We start from the raw sequence: 25,640 nt of genomic DNA, 5'->3' as shown, positions 1-25,640 counted from the left end.
CTTGGGATTCTCTCTCTCCCGCTCCTCCTGCCCTTCCCCTGCTCACTGTCTCTCTTTTTTTTCTCTCTCTCTCTAATAAATAAATAATAAGTAAACATTTTTAAAAATAAAGCAAAAGAGTGAATTTTATGGTGTATCTCAATTAAACAGCTTTTTCAAAAAGGCCATAAATAATGAAAGGGAATAAAGGGGAAAGGAGAAAAAATAAGTGTAAATATCAGAGACAGAACATGAAAGACTCCTAACTCTGGGAAACGAACTAGGGGTGGTGGAAGGGAAGGTGGGCGGGGGGTGGGGGTGACTGGGTGGCGGGCACTGAGGTGGGCACTTGATGGGATGAGCACTGGGTGTTATTCTGTATGTTGACAAATTGAACACCAATAAAAATAAATTTATTTTAAAAAAATTAAAAAAAATAAAATAATGCAGCTAGTTGAAAAAAAAAAGAAATAGCTTTTTCAAAAAGGCCATAAATAAAAAAAAAAAACAAATGGACAGAAGGCACATCATTCCCTTATAGCTTATATGTGTAGTGCCTATCATGCAGCATCCTCACTGTTGTGTCAAAATGATGTAGATTTCAGGCAGCGTGGAGAAGCTTACATAATCCACCACTAGTTCCACTTCTTGATCTTCTCCTCTCAATTTCCTCACGACTTTTTGGATGAAGTCTTCGAACTTGGTGGCCATATAGACATCTTCGTTCTGCAGCTGAAGCCCACCACACCTCTGTCTGATCTCCTCAACCAGCCTGGATGGAAGCAGCAGCTCACCATTACTTACACTTTTAAAAGGATTTAGGGGAACCATATTAACACATTTTCCACATTGTTTGTAGATAAGACATGCTACAGACCCATTTGTACAGAGCCTCTGAGATCTTCCATGATAATAACTGAAGAAATTGGTAAGACCAGGAGAACAAAATTAAAAAGTTGTCCTAAAGGACAGTGGATATTCTCTTGTTTTAACTTTGTATATGACTAGAAAGAAAAGAAACCAAAACAAAAAAAAATTTTTTTTACCTACTTGTAAGCAAGATAATAGGGGGCACATAAAATTAGTTCCTTTCCTTTCAAAGGTACTATAAGAACAAGAAATAAAGGAAAGTCCCTAACTGTAAAGAGTATGAAACAAAAGTCATATTGTATAATATTATCTCTGGATCATGTATAAGAATGAAACAAACAGGGATCCCTGGGTGGCGCAGCGGTTTAGCGCCTGCCTTTGGCCCAGGGCACGATCCTGGAGACCCGGGATCGAATTCCACGTCGGGCTCCCGGTGCATGGAGCCTGCTTCTCTCTCTGCCTCTCTCTCTCTCTCTCTCTCTCTCTGTGACTATCATAAATAAATAAAAATTTAAAAAAAAAGAATGAAAAAAACATGTTGTTTGCATTACATGGTTAGTGTCACTACTAAGTAGAATCATGTTGGGTCAAGATAACTTGTGAAGTCTCTACTGATCCTTTGATTTTTTGATGTTAATTTTACAAATTACAGCTGTTATTTGCCATTGCTTGAATATCACCAGTGTGCTAGCTGCAGGACAGAAATATCACCACAGTTGTTTGGTCATTTCTTCTCCAAAAGAGATGAGGTGCTTTGGCAGTTCCAGGTAACAGCATCAGGTGATTATAGTGATTCAGATACTCAAACAGAAAATGGGCAATTCTAGCAGGAGCGTCTTGCTAGTAAAAAAAGTAATAGCATAGTACTGAAATCTTTAATTGAGTAAATTAGAAGTTTCTGGGTACTCAAGGATCATAGCTAAGAAATTTGTTATTTGAGGAACCAAAACTCTTGACTTGATGATGCTATTTGCTCTGGAGATGATTGTTTGGATTTTGTGGAATAAAAGCTCCATGAATTAAAGAACTTTGTCCTGTTCATGACTGTATTCCCAGAGTTCAAAGTGTTCCTGATATGTAGTGCATATATAGTGAGTACTCAATAAATGTTGTGGAATAAATGAGTGATAAGAAAACAAACAGAATGATCATAAAGAACACTCACTTTTTTGACATGAGGAGCAGCATTCTTTAACTTCTTTAATTAGTGAATGGCCACAGTGTAGCCAGCCCTCAAAGCAAAGTATCTCTGAAGACTCTCCGGTATTAGGATCCTCACAGACTTTTTTTTTCCATAAAAGAGGGCCTTCTAGGACTCTAGCTCTTTCAACTTGCCATAAGCCTTTATAGAGAAATTCTGACTATAGGGCAATGATTCTTCCTCTTGCAAGTATACTAATAATCCTTATTCTAGCTATATTTTACTGGGTAATTTTGAGGAATAGGAAAAAAAAGATATTGGGGTAAATGTAATCAATGTCAAGTATGCTTCTGAATCAGACTATGTAGGTAATTCCTGATTAAAATTCTCATCCAGAGCTTCCCCACTCCAAAATTAGCTAAGAAATGTAAGGACAAATTTTTAAAAGAAACAAACAATTAGAAGCATCAGTTTTCTAGGTTTAAAGGGCATATGAAAACTACTCCTGGCTAGCAACAAAGAGAAAGGAACAAATATACGTGTTTGACATGGAAACAATTCAAAAAAGGTGAAGAAAAGTGTAGAGTGGGTATGGTAAAATGATAACATCCAGAACAAAGGATTGGATTTGATTTTCAAAGTCAAAGTAAAAAAAATCTCTAGTGGAGGGGCTTGAGTCGATAGGGTGATCGTTTTACCTGACAACATCCATTGAGCTCGCTCCAGATTTAAAGAAGTCTGTTGAGTCTTCAATAACAGGGACATTGCTTAAAATTCCAGCCCAGATGACCTATATAGCAAGGGTAATTTTTATGAAGGATGTGACATGAACAACACAATGGTAGAGACTGGCCAGCTCCTCACCAAACCTACTATTTTTTCATCTTGGATATGTGGCTTGACTACATTTTTCAGCATCTCTTCAAGTTAGATGCAGCCATATGACTGACTTCTAGCCAATGAATAGGAGCAGAAGTGAAATTGACTCCTATTCTTGACCCATGCAAAACCTCCTTCACACAATTCTCTGTACTCTTTAGCCCTTGGCTGTCTGGAATGTAGATGACCCCTAGGGTGACCTTGAAGATAGCAGAACTTGGGGCCCCAAATGACAGCACCCCTAATCCTTACATTCCAGCTTCACCCCTCACCCCCATGCTGACCTAGAGCTGCCTTGAATAATTTTGTGAGAAATAAATTTGCATATGCATTTTGGAGTTGATTTCCTATGGCAGCTAACACAAAAAAGAGGAGAGAAAGTACTATCCTCCCTACTCTGAAGACTTATGGTGCCATGACCAAAATGCTTCAGTTTTCTAAGGTAAGAGTAACATTAAGGACATCACATGTTCACCTTGATGGTCCCTGCCACCTTGACCTCTTCGGCTGTAAGTTCTACCACTGATGTCTCACCGGCTGAAAAGTACTGAGAAGCAGGAATCATTCTTCCATCTTCAAACTGCAGATTTCTCACCATCAGCTATAAAATAGTGACAAAAAAAAAAAAAGCAGAGGAATTGAAGATTCAGACAATGCAAGAGTAAGATGTTGGGAGATGGAGTGTCATATATGAATACAAGGATCAGCTTTTTTGGCAAACAGAAAAATATGAACTAAAAACCCTTACCATTATGTGTCAATGATCTGAACTGGTATTTTACTATTGGCAGCAGAAAGGAGAAAGTTAAGTCTAGGGCTAGATACGTCTCAAAATTGAAAACAAGCTCTAGAAAAAATTGACATTTGGGTGTAACATCTTTAGACTAAAACCTACTATAACTCCTCTTCCTCCTCCCACTACTACAACTGTCACTTCCCCTCCTCCCTCATGGCCATCATCTGAACACTTACTCCGCAGCAAGCACAGTGCTAAGTATGTATGTGTGTATCATTTAGTCTCATGAATCTTGATGGAAGCAGGTCCCATTATCATCCTCATCTTACTGATAAGGAAATGGAGCTCAATGAGGTTAAGTAATTTGTCCAATACCACATAGCTAGTAAGTTACAGAGCTAAGGTCATAACCCAGAACTAGCTGGACCCAGAAGCCTACAATTTAATAACTGACCGCCCACCCACCCCCACGCCCCTGCAAGCTACCAGAGTACACCTTTAGGCTGCAAATTCCCCTTTGCTATCTTCAAAGAGTCCACTGAAGGCCAAGAGCCCATGCTCTTGAGCACAGGGCAGTGTGAGTGGGTACCTGGTAGGCAAAGGCAAGGAGCATCTGAAGAAGGCCACATCCACAGTATTTATCCTCCCAGACTCCAGCAGTGGGAAGGCAGGCAGATGAGACTACTCTCTGTTTCACAGATGGGGAAATGAAGATCCCAAGGGGAGAAGCATCCTCCCAAGACCAGCAAGTAACAGAGGAGGGGTTCACATTCTGTTTCCTGACTATATCCCAAGCACTTTTTACTGTACCACAAAGCACACTGTGCAGGTCCTTGAGGCCTCCCATATCCCACTGTATAGCCGATTACCTTGTGAAAGATATTCCCTTAGCAGCTTGGGTTATAGAAGGAAACCAAAAACATTATAGGTGACCATATTGAACACTCACTGCTTTTCCATCATTACCAAAAAGAACAAGTCCATTTTTGGTAACAAGACCAGGCTTCTTGGCACCTTTAATTTCCAGTGGTTCTCCAGGAGGCACAGAGCTTTTCAGTAATGATGAGCCATAGAACGTGACCATCTAAGAAAAAGAGCAAACCCAGGCCATGTAAGGAGGGAGTCACACCTACAAACAGGGTGTGGGCAAGCAGCACTCCCTGAAAACAAGCTCAAGTTGAACAATCATTTATGATAAAATTGAAATAGCCCAATGTGGGAGACGGTAGTAATCACCTGTAGAAATGACACAAAACGAGTGATAATCTATGAATGGATGACTGAAGAGATTCAAGAGTGCCTCACATCCAAAAGACGTTTATCATTTATTGACACTGATACAAAGATGAATGAGACAAAAAGTTCTCTGACATCACAGCCTGAAGCTAGGGGTTTTGAAGGGGAGTAGAGGTGATGATGCGGAGTCAATGAGGGCAGATGTGGGGAGCAATCAGACCATTATAGGCCAGTGTGATTACTGATGGGAAACACAGGGTGTTTTGTGGGTGAGTTCATGGAAACAGGACTGAATTCAGACTGTAACCAAGAGAATGTGATGCTAAATGATGTGTGATTATAATTCTATGACTATTAGCTTTTATTGAGCACTCTAAGAGTTATTATTGAATACTTATGCCAGAGACTAAGTAGTTAAATGAATTAACATGTGTTAACTCAATTTTCACAATGACCTATAACCAATAAAAGAGGCACTAGGTACACCTGGGTGGCTCAGTGGTTGAATGTCTGCCTTTGGCTCAGGGCATGATCCTGGGGTCCTGGGATCAAGTCCCACATCAGGCTCCCTGCATGGAACCTGCTTCTCCCTCTGCCTGTGTCTCTGCCTCTCTCTGTGTGTCTCTCATGAATAAATAAATAAATATTTTTTTAAAAAAGAGCTACTATTATTAGTCCCATTTACAATAAGGAAACCAAAACACCCAATGGGTAAGTAACCAGACTAAGGTTACCAAGCAAAAGTGGATTTATGTGTAATACCTCTTACAAAGGTCCCCCCCCTCTCTCTCACCCACACACACACACACCCAATTGGTCCCTAGAACATACCTGTCCATTTATCTCTGTCCAAGCTCCAGGAACTTTATCATGACCTCGGATCCAGTTATGTAAAACTTCGGCAGACTGATCCCAAGAAATCTAGGGAAGTACAAAGCACAGGCTGAAACTCCTAATGCTATGAGTATCAAAAGTAATCAATTCTCTCCATCAGTGATGGAAGTAGGATTGGTGCAGAATAGAACAGGATGGTTAGAGGTCTACCTTTTGGCCAGGAAATGGTACACTGGGAACTACTTAAAAGTAATGGGCCAAGAACATTGAGGTGTGTTATTGAGTTCATATAAATACCTCAGCATTTTCCTTTTTCTGGATACCTTCATATGTTGCCCCTTCTTCCGGCTGGGGAATACGAGGAGCTTTTCCATCGGCTATGAGTTGGACAGCTTCCACCTAAAGTCGAAAACATGATCTGTGTTAACGCCCAATGGTCAGTAATGGCACCGTTGGTTTAACTGGAGTTCCTGCTAAACAGAATTACTATATATAAATCTGTCCAGGGGCGCCTGACTGGCTCAGGTGGAAGAGCATGTGACTCTTGATCTCAGGGTCATGAGTTTGAACCCCACATTGGATGTAGAGTTACTTAAATAAATAAAACTTTAATCAATCAATCAATCTGTCCAGAGAGTCAGACTGTGACAATAACTACCATTTCTTCAGTTCCATCTATGTCCCAGGCAATGTGATAGCTACTTTATGTAAAATATCCTTGCAGACATCACAACAGGCCTGCCAGGTAGATATTATTATCTCAATTTTATGGACGAGGAAACTGATTCTTAGAAAAGTGAAGCACCTAGTCCAAGATCACAGAGATAGCTAGTGGGTGTCAGTAGTAAGATCTGCATCCAAGTCTACCTACTGCCAATATCGAGCTAGTACTCTTAAGAATGACTCCCTTGTTAAAACAAACTTCAACCTCCCCTTCGTGATCTAGTGGGAATTTTAGTAATAGAATTGTAAGATAGGCTCTCGTGAGTGATTTCTGCTCATCATGATGATTCTAGAAAGTGATGCATTATTCTATTTAAGAAATTCAACTTGCTTTCTAGTTGAGGATACCTGGAATTACACACCAGTTAAAATCTACACATGAGTTTAATTGCCTTTGAGATGTGTTGTGAATTGTCTTCTGTGCCAGACTCATGTTTGCCTTAAGTTGAGAGCCTCTCTCCTTCACAGGGAGGCCTATGTGAACTTGGGTTTTCAGATCTCTCGGCACACATGGCTGCTGACCAGCCTCCCCAAGAGCATGTGGAGGGCTACCCAAGAACAGGGCCAGTTCATAGCTCATTCATTTATCCACTTCTGGCTATGATATAATCAGGTACATGATCTGGGCTTGAGCAAATGCCACTGAACACACATAATACTATTTTGATTGTAATGATCATTTTTGAGCACCTACTGTGTGCCGAGTGTTTTACACAAATGCTACTTAATTTCTCAGGAGCTCTTATAAATCTGGTAATATATACATTTTACAGATAAGAAAACCAAGGCTAAAGAGGCTAAGTGACATGCCTATTATCACTGAACAGATAAGTGGTAGAATGAGAACTTTGATCTTTCTAACACCAAAGCTCTACTCTGATAATAATTAAATGATACAAAGCTCTGCACGCCTCCCTCCAAAATCAATGGTTGCTGCTTTATACCATCTTAGTATCCATCTCTGTGTGGCTATTTCTACCTTATCCAATTCAGAAAATATTGAAAGATAGATTTCAGTGTCATTCAATGTTGACATTGAAATCTATCTTTCAACATTTTTACAGGCTAATATATTTTTACTTTGTGGTGTACATACTTTGGACTTTTTACCCAGAGCACATCTGAATAACAAATAAATAAAGCAGTGCCAAATTTCATCCTGTTACATAGACTGATTTCAAATACTTTTGAAAGAAGTCCAACGTCCATAGCAAAATTTCTTAAGATTCTGTACACTTCCTTACAATTAGTCATTACAAACAGGACTGACTATTCAGGTATTTGGCAAAATAAATGAAGCTGTTTCATTGCTACCTCATCCATCTGATCACTGTTCTCAGAAGAACAAGCTTCAGAGACTAAGACATTTTAATGTTCGGATTTCCACCCTAAATATACTATCCTATTGGCAAATATAAAGTCTAATTTTATTTTCAGCTTTATACTTTTTGTAAAGATTAATATGGGGAAATTCTCAATAAGAGAAAAACATTTCTAAAATGTTAAAGCTTTACTAAATTCCCCTTGATGGTGTAAATATACTAACCATGGCCTTAATTCCTTCAGGAAAAAGAAACCGATTATAAAGTGCATCCACTGTATCATTGGGTTCAACGTCACACGACCTCTGAAGAAGGATGGGTCCAGTGTCTAAACCATCATCAGCCCAGAAAACAGACAACCCAGCTTTCTTATCTCCCATAATTAGAGTCCTGTGAAAAGAAAAGCCTCAACTTAAAATGTTGGTTTAATGTATCACAAAGTGATGAATTATTGGTATTAAAGTGCAAGGTAGTGGGGTGCCTGGGTGGCTCAGTCAGTTAAGCGGCTGACTCTTGATTTTGGCTCAGGCTGTGATCTCAGTCATGAGATTGAGCCCCATGTTGGGCTCGCTGAGCATGGAGCCTGCTTGAGATTCTCCCTCGTTCTATCCCTCTGCTCTTCCTCCAGCCCCTGGCTCATGCGTGCTCTCTCTCTCTCTCTCTCTGTCTCTCTCTCTTAAGAAATAAATAAAGTACAAGGTAGTTACAGTGGAAGGTAGACAGTGACAGAACTACTGTGAGAAATTAACAGTACAGCCAGGAGATATCAGCATTCATAAAAAGCACCGGTACCACTATTTTATACATTCTCTTATCTATTGTCTTTCGTGTTAATGATGACTTCTGATGATGACTTCTACTCTACTCAAAAGGGCACAAGAATCTGTCATTACCTCCACTCCTTAACTGCCAGTTTTCAGCTTTCTACTGTGGCATTCAGCAATTTGGCTCACTAGGGTCCAATTCCTACCTTGTACTTGACCCTGCACTAGGCAGGATAAGATAATAGAAGATAAAACAGGGAATACTCATTAGAGGAGAACTTATTAGTTCTCTTAACTGTTTATTTAGGTTATGTAATTTGGGTATAAGTCAGAGCTAGAATTGGCTCTAGATTGTCTAAGTAAACTATAGTAAGAGGTGGTTGATTAATTCAACTCTTTGTATTTTATGCTCTTTATAAAGCTTTGCCTAAGAGTGCCTGGGTGAGCATCCAACTCTTGGTTTTGGCTCTGGTGATGATCCCAGGGTTGTGAGATAGAGCCCTGGGTAGGGCTCAGTACTCAGCCAGGAGTCTGCTTGAGATCTAGGATCCACTCCTTTCTCTCTCCCTCCCTTTCCCTCCCCTTCTGCCCAATCCCACCCCTACCCTCATGGGCATGCACACACATGCATTCTCTCACTCTTTCACTTTCTCTCAAACAAACAAACAAACAAACAAACAAATAAAATACTGGGGGGAAAAAGCTTAGCCTAAGAGAAAATACTGGCCCATAAGAGCTTATAATATAAACAATAAGCTGAATATGTGGATAAATACATATAAAAGATATGAGAAGATAGGCTAATATCAAAAGAATATGAAGTAACATATCATCCATGTTCATGACTTAAATAATTTTTAAACCTTGGAGCTACTAATCAAGCAAGACCTAAGTCAGTAATAAATCAATCACTCTTTTCAGAAATATTGAGGAATTAATTGGCATTATGCTATCAAAAGGCTTGAAAACATTCATATAGTTTGGCCCAATGATTCTACATGTGGAAACAATGTGAAATGAGAAAAAAATACAAGTTTAAGTGCAAAGATAACCACACAGTACCATTTATAAGAGCAAAAAGAAATTGATTCATGCCAAATACAATGAAATGTCATTTATCACATTTAAACTAAGTGTAGTTTCCTGCCTATTTAATAACTTGACATTGAGAGATATCAGGGAGATGTACAGGGAAAGGAGAGAATGTGGAAAAGTGTACCTATGATATTTAGTACCTGTGGTGTACCTACAGCAATAAAAATGTTAGACCATAGTCCCTTTTCTCAAGAAGCTTAAAGTTGGATAGAAGAAGACAGAACAAAGAAGAAAATTTCAGGTAATTCAGCATTTCTTGAAATGTACTTGAGATGTTCTATACAAAAAATTTCTATGGTCAAATAAGTTTGGCAATGTTGTGTACTCAGATTCCCTCTTGGAAGTTATGATGCTCTCACTAAAGTACATTTAAAGGGTTCTCAGAAGTCCTGTGATCAAGAAATCTAGCATGAACCAAATTTCTCTGACTATAAAACCTTTGTTTGCTCAATTATTACTTAGATGTATCCAATGGAGCCAGGACTCATTGAAAACACTGTCTAGCCTATGCAGAACTGCTAAGTCTTAGGGGAGTTCATGCAAGAGTAGCAATCAATCAGGCTCAAGCATACCTATTTTCTTGATCCCCTAGATAAAAGAACAGATTACAGGCAATGAAAATAGGCCCATCTTTTCTGTAATTAAAAAAATTCTTACCAGTTGATAGCAGAGGCTCCTCTGTGCCGGGGGAGGATGGAGGGGTGATATATGATGGAACCGTGCTTTGGGCTGTCAATTATATCCATAGGGATAAACTGTGTGCAGAAGGGAAGCACGTTTAGCTCAGCACCCACAGATTTGTAGGCCTCCGCCACCTCCTTTATGGTCTTGCCCTTGACTCTCCATCTGGGGAACTTGAACACAGGTGTCCCATCTTTCTCTGCAGCTAGAGCTGAGCATGAAAAAGAAAGTTATTTTCATTAGAAAAAATCTGGCCATAAGTTTATATGGCTATGGATTCACACATTAGAGTTTTACAGCTTCATGAGATATTTACAAATAAAACATGGTGAAAAACAATTTTGATTATGACCAGAATTTGACCTGTTACAATTTTATCACAATTCATCCATTTTCCTAATGTGATTTTTATCTATATATTTGAAGCATAATATATTTAAGCTCAAAAGTTTGTGGCTAGATAACATTTTAAAATTTTAACAGAAGCTTTTTCTTTTATAGATAAAAATTTATACTTTTATTATTGATATAGCTATTTATTCGTTTTTTAGATTTGGAGCCAAGTGCTGGTACATCACCACTCAGATTAGACATAGCTTCTGGCACAGGTGGAAAACCATGAGTCCCTTCCCATGCCTATTTCCTGGAGGGAAGTCTCTTTTAACACAAGGCAAGCTGTAGATTGGAACACATTCTCCCCACCAACCAGGTAGATCTCGAAAGATAAAGAGAGAAAGTTTTTGACCTGAGCTTGGCTTATCTAATACCTTCTCCCAAATTCACCAATCAGATAAGTCAGTGGGAGAGAGAAGCCAAGAATGGGGAATATATGCTTCTCATGAGGGTTTTGCCATACTGGAGAAGATCCAAGATTCCTTCCCTTGGAAAATGTCCCTTTTCCAAGGAATGGCTCCATCTACCTCTGTGTAGAAAAGGAATGGTCCTCCCAAGTGCAGACAGCACTAGCTCATTTTTTTCCCCATAATAAGATATCACTTTGACTAACTATATATCTTATATATATTGAGTATATACATTTATTTTCTACCAACAACACAAAGTAGGCAATTTTAGGCAATCTTTAAAAGCTTTAAAGTGAAGCTTTTTATCTGTATTTTTGAGCTCCCTTTCCTTTCTGTCCCATTAGATCATCAAACTTCATTGACTTTGGATAGGATGATGCCTCAACCAGAAAGCCTAAATTCCAAATCCTAAGTGGGTATTAAAGGAATCTGGCCATCAAACTGATACCTTGATCAATTTGCTTGGAAGAATGGGAGAGACCAGTAAAATAATGTTCACAGAATGTGAACGTTCATAAAATGTTCAAAAAACTGTAAACAATTCATTTTCAGATGACAGGAAAATGAATAAATGGTGGTTAAAAAAAGTGAAATTGGGAGAAAATTGTGCAAGATTAGACTAGGAAAGAAAAAATGGGATGAGAAATCTAGAAGTCTTGATTTTAAAAATCTACGCCACTGAGAGAAGCATGCAGCATCCAGGTTCTTCCTTCATATTGATTTGTGGCTGCCCCAGGGCTATTTTCAGCTGCCCTAGTTGACTATTCTGACAATAAGATAGTTAGCCACTGTTTTTTGACCCCTTTCCATAAATTAGGCACAGAGCTGAGCACATTATATACATTATTTCATTTAATCCTTGTAAATTGGGTACTGTTGAACTAAGCTTAGTGAGTTTTAGTAACTTGCCCATCATCAGGCAGCAAGTGGCAGAATCAGAATTAATTCCATGACTTCAAAACATATACTGTTAACAGGTTGAAATGGTGTGGGTCCACTTATATGTGATTTTTTCCTGATAAATATAGTACTGCAAATGTATTTTCCCTTCCTTATGACTTTTTAAAATAACATTTTCTTTTCTCTAACTTAATTATAAGAATATAGTGTAAATACATATACACAATATGCAGTAATAAACTGCTTATGTTATCAGTACCATCAGTTACTGAAGTTACTTACATATCAGTAAGACTTCCTTCTGTCAACAGTAGCTATTAGTAGTTAGGTTTTTGGGGAGTCAAAAGTTATACATGGATTTTTGACTGTGTAGGGGGTCTGGACTTCTAACTCCTGTTTTGTTCAAGGCCAGCTGTGTAGCTTGCAAATCAGAATCCCATTGCCGGATTGCTTTGAGGATGGCTATCCTCTACCTTACCTTAGCAGCCAAACAGCCACAGCCATAATTTGTTCTGACATAAATGCATTCTTTATGACTCCACATCAATTTCTGTTATTGGATGTGACCCTCCCTTCTAGATGTTCCATAGCACCTTTGGAAAGTCACAAGCATAGTTCAGAAAAAACATATGCCTGAAAATTCTTCTGATGGATCAATCTAGTAATTACCTTGGAGGTAACTGGAGAAACTCTTAATATACTAGGGGCCTGCACGTTTGTCTTGGGGCCCATGAAGAAAGGAGAATTTTTGACTCTATATCTATCGTGCAAATAGGGTTAGCTTGAGAAGGCTTTCAATAGGTAGAGTGAAAACTGCAGGACCAGAGGGGAGGCCGGTAGTCTGGGTCTTTGGGGCCTGTGGCAAATAAATTAGAAGTGTAGAAATGCTAATGAGGGATAAGGGGTCTGAGCTGGGGCCTCTGCCAGCTGGGTCAGTGCAATCCTCAATTCTGTAGTTCCAAGATACACTCACCCAGCGGGTCGGCTTTTCCTTCCTTGTCTGGAACTGTGAACACACCCACAACTCGGTGGCCCTCTTTGCAGAGGTGACTGTAGACTTCCTGGCCAAAGAGGCTTTGACCAATAAGTGCCAATTTCAGCTTGTTTTTGAAATAAGCCTGTGAAACAGTTCAACGATGACAGATGTTGGCATGGATCGCAAACATATGGATGATAAACGCTCTTTTTTTCAGTCATGAGACGACTTGAGGACAACAAAATCTCAGAGAGCTACAAAATAAATTTTTTATTGACATACACTGGATCCAGGCTACCATATACACAGGCAGTAATGAAAATAATTTCACACTGAAGAATTCCTATTTTCCCCTTTGCTCTAATTCCCCTGATTAGTATCATAATCACTGGGATTGCATATATTTTATAAGCTATTCCAACTACTTGGTGAAATGAAGCCCGATGTTAACAAGTAGGTAAGTGTAAGTTTCATGGCTAAAAGGAGTTTAACTCTGAACAAGATCCATTTCAACATGATGATGCTTTTATGGCCCTGCAATATAGAGAAAAAAGCTGGACTCATCTCTTAACTTCCAAAAGAGGCCAAGAGCTAACATGTGGTATACAACACAGAGGTCACAAGCTCAGATAGTGTTAAACTATCTGAGATTAACATCTAGTCCCACTCCTGTTTAGTCGTGTGGCCTTAAGCAAATGACTAACTTCTGTTGCCTTTTTTCTCCCCCTCATCTGTAAAATGGGAATAGTAACATCAACGTCACACAATTTTTATTGAAGTAGAGGACTTAATAGGCAATAATCTTAGTGCAGTGTCTGACACAAAGTATTGTTTAAAGAAAAGCTTCAGTAATGTCTGAAAGGTTTTGCTACATCCCAGACACAGTTCTGTGTTTCTTCATATAGTTCAGAATTCCAAAATCCTTGGTAAGTGGCCCAAATTCATTTGGCCTCAAAACCGGGGTTGCTCTAATGGACTGTTCTTTATAGTCCTTATAGGTTTCTTGTAAGTTTGTGCAAATTCATTGGCTTCAAACTTGACCCAGACCAATGTACTGCTGTTTATAGTCTTTATTTATAGTATTTTTAAGAACTATATGAATATTTATATGTTTTGTTACAGAAAAAGCAGTGTATTTGGTTACAGGCCCTGCTGTGAATTGTATGTATTATACTATCTATGTACTATGCTAATCTTTCTAAAATGTGGATAATTCTGAACCCCAAAACATATTTTGTCCTATAGATTTTAGACAAAGAATTAAGGCCTGCACATCATTTCATTTCAATTAATTTAATCACTGCAAGTATCATGTTTTGTTATCTCCCATTATACACTATTTTATGAATGAAGAAACCAAGGCTTAGAAATGTCAACTATATCTCCAAGGTCATACTGGCATAAAGGAGAAGAGGTGGGATTTGAATCCAGGTCTGTCCAGCTCTAAAGCAAACAAATGTACTTAAGAATAAAATAATCAAAATGAGTTACCACCACCGCCCTTCTTTTTTTCTTCCTTTTAGAAGATGAATACTGATGTATGAAAGTACATTGATTATCAAGAAATAAGATACCAAATAGCTAAGAGTAGCACTAAGGGGTTATAGTTTTAACTCTCTTTAAGAAATCATGCCTCCTGTAAATTCTCCCCAAAGGGAACCTTTTCACAAAGATAATGATGATTGTTAAGACCATAATGAAAAGCCACAGGTGGAGCAGGCTAGATGCCGACTGTGGGCATAGGGACAGTCACCAGAGGGTCATGCACACTCTTCCCTAGTAGAGCATGGCTCCACAGAATTTGGATTTAGAAATTTTTTTTCCTTCATTCTAAATGGGATTCTTTAGTTTAGTAAGTCATTCTAAATTAGTCAAGCCTCACTGTGAAAATTGGATTATGGGGAAACAATTTCCCCTTATTGACCAGTTTATTAAGGGCATAGACAGCACCCCTTTTCAGGCATGAACTTGAAAGCATATGGGTTCACATGTTCCCTATAGTTGAGCTGATAATTAAACAATTAGGATTTTAGTTTAAAAATTCATTTCCAGGGCCAGCCAAAGTTTCTACCCCAAGAGAGCCTATAGCTTCAACATCTAACAAATATTTTCAAGCAAACAGATTAATTCTGTAACAACAGCCCAGTCTGTTGTTCTGCCTACAGATAATACATGGTTATTTCATTTATTTTTATCAAAAACATCAAAATGTTCTGTAAATATTCTATCTCCAAATCCTATCATTAGTGCTGTTCCTTGAAATAGAACCAACACGTTGGCTATCTCAAAAATTTGGCTTTACCTCACATCACTACCAACAGCAGATATTTTCAGACCTCTAAAATACTACTCTTAGAACACAAAAGAGCCAAGAGGTTGAACTGACTCAAATGTAATGTCATTTGGATTTCAATTCCAGATTCAAAACTCCCCTAGAAAGACAGTATTTAAACAAATGTCAGTATCTTTGAAAATACTACATTACTGAAACAGTTTCTGAGCTTAATGTTAAAGCTGAAGTTATAAAGGTGAGTTTATAACACTGAGACCTGTTTGGATTTTATGATTATGTGTGTTTATAACGCTTTAGCATAATTCAAAAAAACCAGACTGGGATATTCTACCTCAATCTTATATATCTCCACTATGATCTGAGGACTGACTGTTGTGTTGGCAGAATCAACAGGGAGCATATGTCAAATGTGTGAGTTCCTGGGCCCCAGCCCTGATCTGCTGAGTCGGATTCCCAGGCCTATGAAGCTGCATTTTAACAAGCTTCTCATTGACTCAGAGACACACTGAAGTCAGAGAATGTCTGCCGTATGGAGAACACCTGCCTGCTTGCTACACAAAAAGATTCTGCCCTGGAGAGTTTGGGTCAGGAAGAATGGCTGGAAATAATAGCAAACATTTTAATGAGAAGCTAGGAAATGCCAGGCATTTCATATACATTACCTCATTTTGATTGCCCAACAACTCCTGGAGACAGGCATTACTAAGCCACTTTAAAAATGAAGAAATTAAAACACAGAGAAGATAAGATGCATCCTGGAGTCAAACAGCTACTAAGTGGAAGCCCTCAGATTCTAACTGGTTATTTGTGTCCATTGTTTTCCCATAACACAGGCCCTACGATTTTGAACTGGGTCTCATCAATTGAAATCCAAATAATAATAGTATGTATTTCACAAGGTTGTTATAAGAATTTATCAGGATAAAGCATGAAATGTATTAGTGCAGCATGTAGCAATAGTGAATGCTTAACAGATGTTAATCACTATTACTATTAATAATAATACCATAAGCAATACCCGTGTAAATAAAAAATGCTGATGATGGATCTTTCCTACTGGAAATGTGCCATAAGCCCAGCACTGCATTGAGCCCTGTTCATTAACTTTGAAAAATTTATTAACTACTTATCATATGTCTTTAAGACTCATAGCATTTGGCACATGGTGCCCCAATCATACCTGCCAGTGTGCAAGATGTACTCAGCGAGCATGCTTTGGGTATTCACCAGGCTCTGGGCACAGAAGTTACCCAGAGGGATTGCAAATCAGTTGCCCAGCAAGAATGTTTTATTTGGACCATGGAGCATTTGTCAAAGGACTGTGATAATATTTTCAGGAGGTTTCATATCAGCAGGCAGAATTTCTGACTTCTTTTGGCAAAGCAGGTTTGTCAACCGCGCTCTATATTTCCTTGTAGTGACAGTCAGCTAGAGCTGAGCAGCAGCTGCCACCGTTCCTACAGCACTCCATCGGGCTCAAATCCTTCATTTGTTTCACCTGTTTTGTTTCTGTGGGTGTTTTTCTTTGGGATCTCTACAATCAAAGCATAAAGAACACTGGTCCTGGTCCTCAGGAGTTTACCAGTCAGCACGGAAGACACGCAGTAAAGACATACATTGATCTCATAGCATGAGGACAGGAGGGCATAGTGTGTGTGTGAAGGCCTGGTAGACTTCCCCAGAGGAGAACTCAGAAGCTGAATTTTAGAGCACCTATCTTGGGGGTTGGCCATGAGAAGGGCGGGAATTGCGAGTGGTCCTTGGGAAGTTTCAGGCAGAGGGAGCAGCATGTACAAAGAAATGAATGGGCAAAGTGGGTTCAATATTGGATATTGCAGACTGACAACAAGTGACACTCAAACAGTCTAAAGGCCTATTAGGGAGAGCCTTGTCTATGTCAAATAATTTGGACCTTATTGTAAAGACAATGAGATCTACTGAATAAGCAGAAGAGTGATACTGTCTTATTTCTATGTTGACACACAGGCAAGCTGTGAATTCACTACAGGTAGGCACCCCTCTTGTGTTTGAGAATTGAGCAGATAGTAAAAATAAAAGCTGACCTAATAATCCACCTTCAATATATTCACAGGATGCAGCTTGCAATAGTGTAAAAGCCCATTACCTATTGTAATAAACCCTCAGACTAATAGTCAAAGGCAACAAATTACATGTTGCATAGTTGTAAATCTGTGTATCATTCAGACAAAATTCATGACACCACCATAAATGACAAATCTGTGCAACTTGATTTTCCTATTGCATAATCACACAAAGAATGTATTAATGGAGACTTCCTTGGATATCCGGCCAACATCCTTTTAATCATAAAAAGTATAACAGATTTTTAAAATAATGATGTCGGGCAGCCCCCGGTGGCTTAGCGGTTTGGCGCCGCCTTCAGCCCAGGGCGTGGTGATCCTGGAGACCAGGGATCGAGTCCCACGTCAGGCTCCCTGCATGGAGCCTGCTTCTCCCTCTGCCTGTGACTCTGCCTCTCTCTCTCTCTCTCTCTCTCTCTCTCTGTCTCTAATAAATAATAAATAAAATCTTAAAAAAATAAATAAAATAACAATGTCAACACAGGATCTACTAGCAGGTGAGGTCAGAGAGGGATGGTTTGCACCTAAAGATTGAGTGCAGTTGGTGACCAAAGAACATGTCAAAAATTGAGTAAAGGTAGGGAGATTCCAGAGGACTAGATCCAGGGATGGACTCCAGTCTCTGACAGAAGGGCAGGACTTCAGTGCATAGCATTTACCTGTAATATATTCTCATTGCATAGAATTTCTAAATTAATTTTATTTATTTTTATTTTTTTAAAAGATTTTATTTATTTATTTGAGACACACAGAGAGGGAGAGGCAGAGACATAGGCAGAGACATAGGCAGAGGAAGAAGTAGGCTCCATGCAGGGAGCCCGATGTGGGACTCGATCCTGGAACTCAGATGCTCAACCACTTGAGCCACCCAGGCGTCCCAGAATTTTTAAATTAATTTTAAATTATACATTATATTAAATTATACATTATATATATATCTATATATTCTCCTTGTTAAAAATGAAACAACCACAGATAAGACTGGAGTCTGTTTTGACCACCACTCCAAATCCCAATTTCTTCTCCTTCTCCACCGAAGAAATAATCATTGCATGGTTTGCTGTGCAGCCTACAGACCTTTTTTAGGCATTTATCTATATGGATATAAATAGATTTTATAATAATAAAAATATTTTGTGTTTTTAAAAGTAATGCAAATTAAATCATATTATATGTAAGGTTCCATAACTTCTTTTGTTAGTACATATAACTTATACTTTAAAATTGGTACACAGGGATGCCCGGGTGGCTCAGCGGTTGAGCATCTGCCTTTGGCTCAGGGCGTGATCCCGGTCTGGGGATCGAGTCTCACATCAGGCTCCTTGTGAGGAACCTGCTTCTCTTCTCCCTCGGGCAATGTCTCTGTGTCTCTCTCTGTGTCTCTCATGAATAAATAAATAAAATCTTTAGAAAAAAAATTGGTGTGCAGCATTCCATAGTGTAGCTATGTCTCAGTTTATTTGTTCATTTCCCTATTGAGGAAAAGTTTGGCTTTCAATTTATCATTATTAAAAGTACCATGGCAGTGGATTCTTGTACATGCTTCCTGTGCCAAGGTGGAAGTGCTTTTGTCAGTATCTATAAGTGAAATTGCACTTTAAAAAAAATTGCATTTTTAAAACTTAAATGTTAGGCGCTGATGGGCACAGTTGGTTAGGTGTCCAACTCTGGATTTCAGCTCAGGTCATGATCTTAGGGTCATGGCATTGAGCTCCATATGGAACTCCATGCTCAGTGAAGAGTGAAATATTATATCTTGTTCTAATTTGCATTTCCCTGATTATTAGTTTGATTGTCTTTTAATATTTTACTGACCATTTGTATTTCCTTTTTGGTATATTGTCTATTATTATCCTTCACCACAAGTTAAATAGTTTGTCCCACCAATCTGGGCTTTTTTTTTTTAATAAATTAATTTTTTATTGGTGTTCAATTTACCAACATACAGAGTAACACCCAGTGCTCATCCCGTCAAGTGTCCCCCTCAGGATCCGGGCTTTTTTGAAAGCAGGGACTGTGTGTTTCTTGTTTACTGTTTTATCATTTCTGGCTGTGAGACTCTAAAAAAGTTATTTAAATTCTCTGGGTCTCAGTTACTTTATCTGTACAATGGGCATAATAATAGTTCATATCTCACTGAAATGTTAAGGATATTAAGTGAGCATATGTGTGAAGCATTTCCATCAGTGTCTGGTGCATACTAAGTGCTGTATCAATGCTATTTATTATTAATATTATTTATTAATCATATCCTCAGGATTTAGAACAAATGATCAGGACATAACACACAAGTAAGTATGGTTTGAGGTTGAATTTGAAGGTCCTAAAAACAAACTAGACACCATAGCAGGGGGTCAGGTAATTCAGAAACAAGGACCTGTTTTCTAGAGTTAGGGTATAAAACCAGTACTTGGCTCCAAGAAGCAAGGAAGGGTCCATACTCTTGAACTGGATCAGAAGGTAACCTCAAGTTCTGGAACCAGGCTATGAACCCAGAACCAGCAACGTGACTTGTCCCAGACACTGGCAGAGGAAGCCGAACAACAGAGTGCCAAATAAATATGAAGACCAAATAACCCCCCGCCATGGGGAGAAATAAGATGCAATGAACCAGGCAGGATACTGGAGGTGCATAATAATAACTAACAGACAAAGGGTTTAATTCCTATCTATAGTTGCAGCAATTAAAAAGATCCAGCCATATCATTAAGCCATCGTTAAATATTTCTAAGTCCATTTCTTTAAGACAGGGAATGGAAAAATTGCTATCAGGAAGTGTTATAAACTAGTTTTCCCATTGGATTTTGCTAGGTCCTAAGAAGTTTCTTTCTTTTTTCTTTTTTTCATTCTGCTTTAATACCAAACTCAGAAGCACTGTGTGATTTTTTTTTTTTTCCTTTTTAAAGATGAAGGTAGGGACGCCTGGGTGGCTCAGCGGATGAACGCCTGCCTTCAGCCCAGGGGTGTGATTCTGGAGTCCTGAGATCGAGTCCCACATCAGGCTCCCTAAGTGGAGCCTGCTTCTCTCACTGCCTGTGTCTCTGCCTCTCTCTCTCTCTCACTGTCTGTCTTTCGTGATTAAATAAATAAAATCTTAAAAAAATAAAGATGAAGGTATAATTTATAGCAGTAAAATACACCCTTTCAGCATATATAGTTCTATAAGTTTGACAGGCACGAACTTACCCTACCACTGCTACAATCAACATAAAGAACAATTCATCATCCCTGAGAATTTCTTTGTGTCCTTTGAGAGACAGTCTCTTGTAGTCAATTCTTCTTCTATCTCCAGCCCCTAATGACTACAGATCTTTTTTCCATCGTTATAGTTTTACTCTTTCCAAAATGTGCTGTAATTAGAATCATATAATACATAGCCCTTTGAGTCTGTGTTTTACACTCAGCATCTGTATTTGAGTTTCATCGATGCGGTTGTGCATATTAGTGTTCATTCCCCTTTTGTTCCTGAGTAGGATTCCCTTGTATGGATGGATTTATCCACTGTTGATCCTGTCACCAGATGAAGGACAATTTGTTTGCAGTTTTTGCTGATAAATGAATAAAGCCTCTGTAAACATTCATAAATAGGTATTTGGGTAATTACCTAGGAGTGCAATTGCTGGGTCATATCATAGCTATATGTTTAACTTTATAAAAAATGGCCAGTTTTCCAAAGTGGCTATACCATTTTATGCTCCCACCAGTCATGTCTGATTTTGAACAATTCTTATAGAACGTTGTCCAAAGGATGGATCCTCATTTTCTATGGAGTAAAATATCCCAAACATTCCACTTGTCTTCCCTGTCTTCCTTTTGGCCATGGAAAAACCTGTCTTCTTCCCAGCCAAATGTCATAGCTCTTCCACATGTACTCCTGGGTACAGTCAGACTTAGATCCCTGACCCCTGACCCCTGACCATGCTTGGTGCTTCCCCACATGCATGTGTTTGTCTCTGTCATTTGCCACCTGGAATGTTCAACTTTCATTACTGAAATCTTATGTAAGTCACTACTGTAATCTTTGCATTCTTTAAGACTCCCTTCTGCTTTCCAAAAAAGACAATTTCAATGAAAGGTGTTGTCAAAGGAGACTGATAAAACAGGCAAGCACAAGCCCTTGCTCTCTCTACCCTCCTACCCAGATTCCCAGGTGCCACGTAGGGAGAGAAAGCTAAGGAGGAGGAGTCTAGAGCAAGCAAAAGCTCTTCAAGAACAGGTCTCTTTTCCTTATTTATTTATTTTTAAAAGGTGAATCCTCCCCAAATAACCAGGATTGGATGGGGGTAAAGTGAGTCCTCATTATTTGGGGTTGTCAGGGAAACAAAAGCTTTTCCACCTATGCACTGATCGGTTTCTCTTTGGTGCTATTCAACACTTTTCTCTGCTTTCAAGTTTTTTTTTACATCTGGATATATGAACATAAGGCTTTTGCAAAGAAGAATGGAAAAGCAAATTCCTTCACAGCCCGGGATGCATTCACTTCCTATAAAAGAGATAATGTATATGAGATGAATTGGTTTTTTGTTTGTTTGTTTGTTTATTTTTTTTTCTTTCCCTAAACAGCTTTGAATCTGCCTAGATGCAGGGAGGCATCTCTCCCGGGGCCACATGCAACGTGTCCGCTCTCTTTCCATTTCTGGAGGAGCTGACGCAATTCCAAGGCGCGGGCCTCCGCCACAGCTCGGTTCTTGCGCTACGATGAACAATGTTCCAGGGTGGTTGCTTCTGCAGCGCCTGGGAATCCTAGCACTCCTGCCGCCTGCAGCTCAGGAAGAATGGGCTTGCTTGCAGCCACCAGCTCCGAGGGCCATTATCTGAACGTGCCCTGAATGCCAGCCGGGAGCGCTCAGACCTCTCAGGCTGCCCAGGAGGCCCTCGCTGACTTGAATGCTACTCTCCTCCAGAGATGGTCTCGGTCCTGTACTCCGGCTCCATCTCATGACCCAGGAGTTCATGACGGAAATGCAAAAAGGAAAGGAAGCTAGCTGACTCTGCCCCCCTTGCCAAGCCACTGTTCCCACCCTGTCGATCCCAGCCAGATGGGTTGATGTTCAAAAGCCGCCTCCCCAGACCCGTCCTAGGACAAGACAATGCCTCGCCTGACATACCCGAGACTCTCTCCGGATCCTTCTCTGCAGTCTTTCAGTTTTAAAAACGCTGTCTTGGCTTTCAGCGAAGTCCTGTATCGCTGCCCACCCAGTAGCTGCGCCGCCCGGCTCTCCCGCCCCAGGGTCTGGAAGACAGTCCCGGGTGAGAGCCAAGGACGCTCGCCCAGGCCAGACTCACCTGGCCGGTGGAGAAGCGCCGGAGCGCCTGGCTGCCGCGCCACAGCATGCTGGAAGGGACGCGCGGCCGGGCTGCACCGCCGCGGAGGCTCAGCCGGGGCGCGGCCTGCCACCTCCACCTCCCAGCGCCGGGGCCGCCGCGCTCTCGGCTCGCTGGGACCGCTAGTCCCGGGACCCGCCCCCCGGCCCGCCCCCCGGCCCGCCCCGCCCCGCTGCCTCAGCTGGCCGGGCTCGGCGGCCAATCCCCTGCGACCGGGCGGGGCCCCGGCTGGGGTGCCACGCGGATACTCAGCGGGCGGGGCCCCGGCTGCCAGTCTCGGCCCGGTACTTGCTTACCAGCTGGTGGATCTTCTACGAGTTACTCCAACCCTGCGAGGTAGACAGGGATTTGCGTTATAAATGGCCCATCTGACATTTCAAGTCATGGCCATAACACTGTCCTGAGGAGGCAAAGATAGGAAAGACAAGAGGTGGAGACACCTGGCTGTGTAGGATCCTGATACCCGTCTTGTAAACTGATACGAGGATTTATTTATTTTTTTTTTAAATTTTTTTTTTTATTTATTTATGATAGTCACAGAGAGAGAGAGAGAGGCAGAGACACAGGCAGAGGGAGAAGCAGGCTCCATGCACCGGGAGCCCGATGTGGGATTCGATCCCGGGCCTCCAGGATCGCGCCCTGGGCCAAAGGCAGGCGCCAAACCGCTGCGCCACCCAGGGATCCCTGATACGAGGATTTAAAGAGAGAGTATGTATAAAGCACGTGGCAAAGGGCCTGGCACAGAGCTAGACCCCAACAGATGATAGACAAATAGACACCCACACTTCTCTCTCATCTCTCTAGAAGGAATGCTCAGATGTGCTCTACCTAACCACCTGTTCCAAACAGAACTCCTTAGCCTGGCATTCAAGGCCATCTGTGGTTTGGGATTTTCTCTTATTTTCTTGCTGCTCCTTTGTGTAATTTAGCCTCTCTAGTACCTGCTGATTCTTTCTTTCCTAGACAATGCTTCCCAGAAAAACTTATCATCTGTCACTTGTCACCATCTGGGCATGGCCAAATTCCTTCTTTTCTTAAAGGTACAGCTCATGGGACGCCTGCCTTCGGGGTGTGATTCCAGGGTCCTGGGATTGGGTCCCAAATCGGGCTCCCTGCATGGAGCCTGCTTCTCCCTCTGCCTCTGTCTCTTTCTCTCCTGGTCCCTCTCATGAATAAATAAATAAATAAAATCTTAAAAAAAATAGAGGTACAGGTCAAATGCTGCCTCCTGAAGGTATTTTTCCTGATTCTTTCCTCCCTTAACTCCCTTATTCCCCCAAAGTAATCTTTCACTCCTCTGAATTGGGAAAGATTTTTGTCCAAGTGTCTCTTGTGACATCTCATTCTGTTATTGGTGTTTGTGTATCTCTCCTCTGCTCCACTGGAAGCTCCTTGCGGGCTAAATCTATGTCTGATTTATCAGGATTTACAATATCTAACACTAAGCAGATTTCAAAAGGTACTTGTTGAAAGACAGAATGAATAAATGAATGAATCAATGTGTTTAAGAAAGAGAGAGGAAAAAAATCCTTAAAGGTTGGAGAATTCAGCAAACATTGTTTTGCTCTGGGAATTGCCCTTTGTCAATTCAACCCATTTCCCTGACTGCATTTTGTGACTTCTGGCTTCTTTTAAACTTCCAAATACCAATTATAATTTTATTTGTAAACTGTGTATACTGGGAGAGGTGGGAAAGGAGTGCATTTTTTTTTCTGAATTGGGGCTCCATAGTTATATCTCCTAGCTCCCAACCTCAGGAAATGTAGAGTTTATGTCTACCCACATACAGTGAAATATTAATGATGTCTAAAATTTTCTTCTGTAAGAGTTAAAGATATAGATCTCTTGATAACCAGTGGTTAGATCAAAGGCAATTAGTTTGACAAAGAGAAAAGCCCTGTCAACCTAGACTTCTATACTCAGCAAAAATGAAGATGAAATAAAGTCATTTTTATGTCTCTCAAACAAAAATTTGAGAGAATCTGAAGAAGGAAAATTTCCAAATTCATTATATGAGCCCAGCATTACCCTGGTACCCAAACCATACAAAGACATGACAAAAAAGGAAATTATAGGCCAATATCTCTGAGGATCATAGATACAAAAATTATCAACAAAATATTAGCAAACCAAATTCAATGCTATGTTAAAACAAAATTATTCACCATAATTAAGTGGGATTTATTCGAGGGACTCAAGGATGGTTCAATATTTGCAAATCAATTAATGTGATACATCACATTAACGGGGGGAAGGATAAAAACTGTATGATCATCTCAATAGATACAAAGCATTTGAAAAATACAGCACCCATACATGATAAAAACTTTAAGCAACGTGGGTTTAGAGGGAATATACCTCAATATAATAAAGGCCATATGTGAAAAAGTCCACAGCTAACATTATACTCAATGGTGAAAAATTGTAAGCTTTTCCTCTAAGATAAGTAATAGGACAAGGATGTCCATTCTCATCACTTTTGCTCACTTTCATTCAACATACTGCTGGAAGTCCAATGTATAGTAATCAGAGAAGAAGAAAAAATAAAAGTCATCCGAACCAGTAAGGAAGAAATAAAACTCACTATTTGCAGATGAAATTATACTATATATAGAAAACCCCAAAAACTATGTATAGTGATAATATATAACTACCAAGTTAACAAAATGTAAAATTATCAAGATAATTGTAGAATGATTTTTTTAATCTATTGAAAAGTAGGCAAGAACGGTGAGAGAAAGAAACACAGAGTAACTGGAAATAAATAGAAGGAAATTAGTAAAATGTTAGATTTAAGCCTAAATAATTGCAGTAAATGAAAATGGACTGAACACTTTAATTAAAAGACAAAGATTGTCAGATTGTTTAAAAAACAAAATTCTTATAAGAGAGCCATAAAGTATAAAGATTCAGAAAGGATGATTTTTTTTTTTTTTAAATCCGCCCAATGATTGGTTCAAATTGTGCACAAGATCCTAGTA

At 39.8% G+C, this 25,640-nt stretch overlaps 1 protein-coding gene across 2 annotated transcripts in view; it reads right to left on the bottom strand.

Moving 5' to 3' along the window:
- Positions 1-22,767, bottom strand: part of ALDH1L2 (aldehyde dehydrogenase 1 family member L2) — a 55,561-nt gene extending 32,794 nt beyond the window's left edge. For both annotated transcript variants that reach the window (XM_055329088.1, XM_055329089.1), the window contains exons 1-10: positions 22,621-22,767; positions 12,937-13,081; positions 10,237-10,471; positions 7,945-8,110; positions 5,973-6,074; positions 5,673-5,762; positions 4,555-4,689; positions 3,345-3,470; positions 2,689-2,780; positions 604-751 (exon numbers count right to left, since the gene is read on the bottom strand). In XM_055329088.1, the coding sequence (XP_055185063.1) occupies positions 604-751; positions 2,689-2,780; positions 3,345-3,470; positions 4,555-4,689; positions 5,673-5,762; positions 5,973-6,074; positions 7,945-8,110; positions 10,237-10,471; positions 12,937-13,081; positions 22,621-22,668 (1,287 nt within the window). In that variant the 5' untranslated portion in view covers positions 22,669-22,767. The remainder of the gene's footprint in view (positions 1-603; positions 752-2,688; positions 2,781-3,344; positions 3,471-4,554; positions 4,690-5,672; positions 5,763-5,972; positions 6,075-7,944; positions 8,111-10,236; positions 10,472-12,936; positions 13,082-22,620) is intronic.
- Positions 22,768-25,640: the final 2,873 nt, after the last annotated feature.

Source organism: Nyctereutes procyonoides, unplaced genomic scaffold (assembly GCF_905146905.1).
Source record: "Nyctereutes procyonoides isolate TBG_1078 unplaced genomic scaffold, NYPRO_anot_genome, whole genome shotgun sequence".
NCBI lineage: Eukaryota > Metazoa > Chordata > Mammalia > Carnivora > Canidae > Nyctereutes > Nyctereutes procyonoides.
Note: the sequence above shows the minus strand (reverse complement) of the source record. Positions and strands in the feature narration are given on the sequence as shown.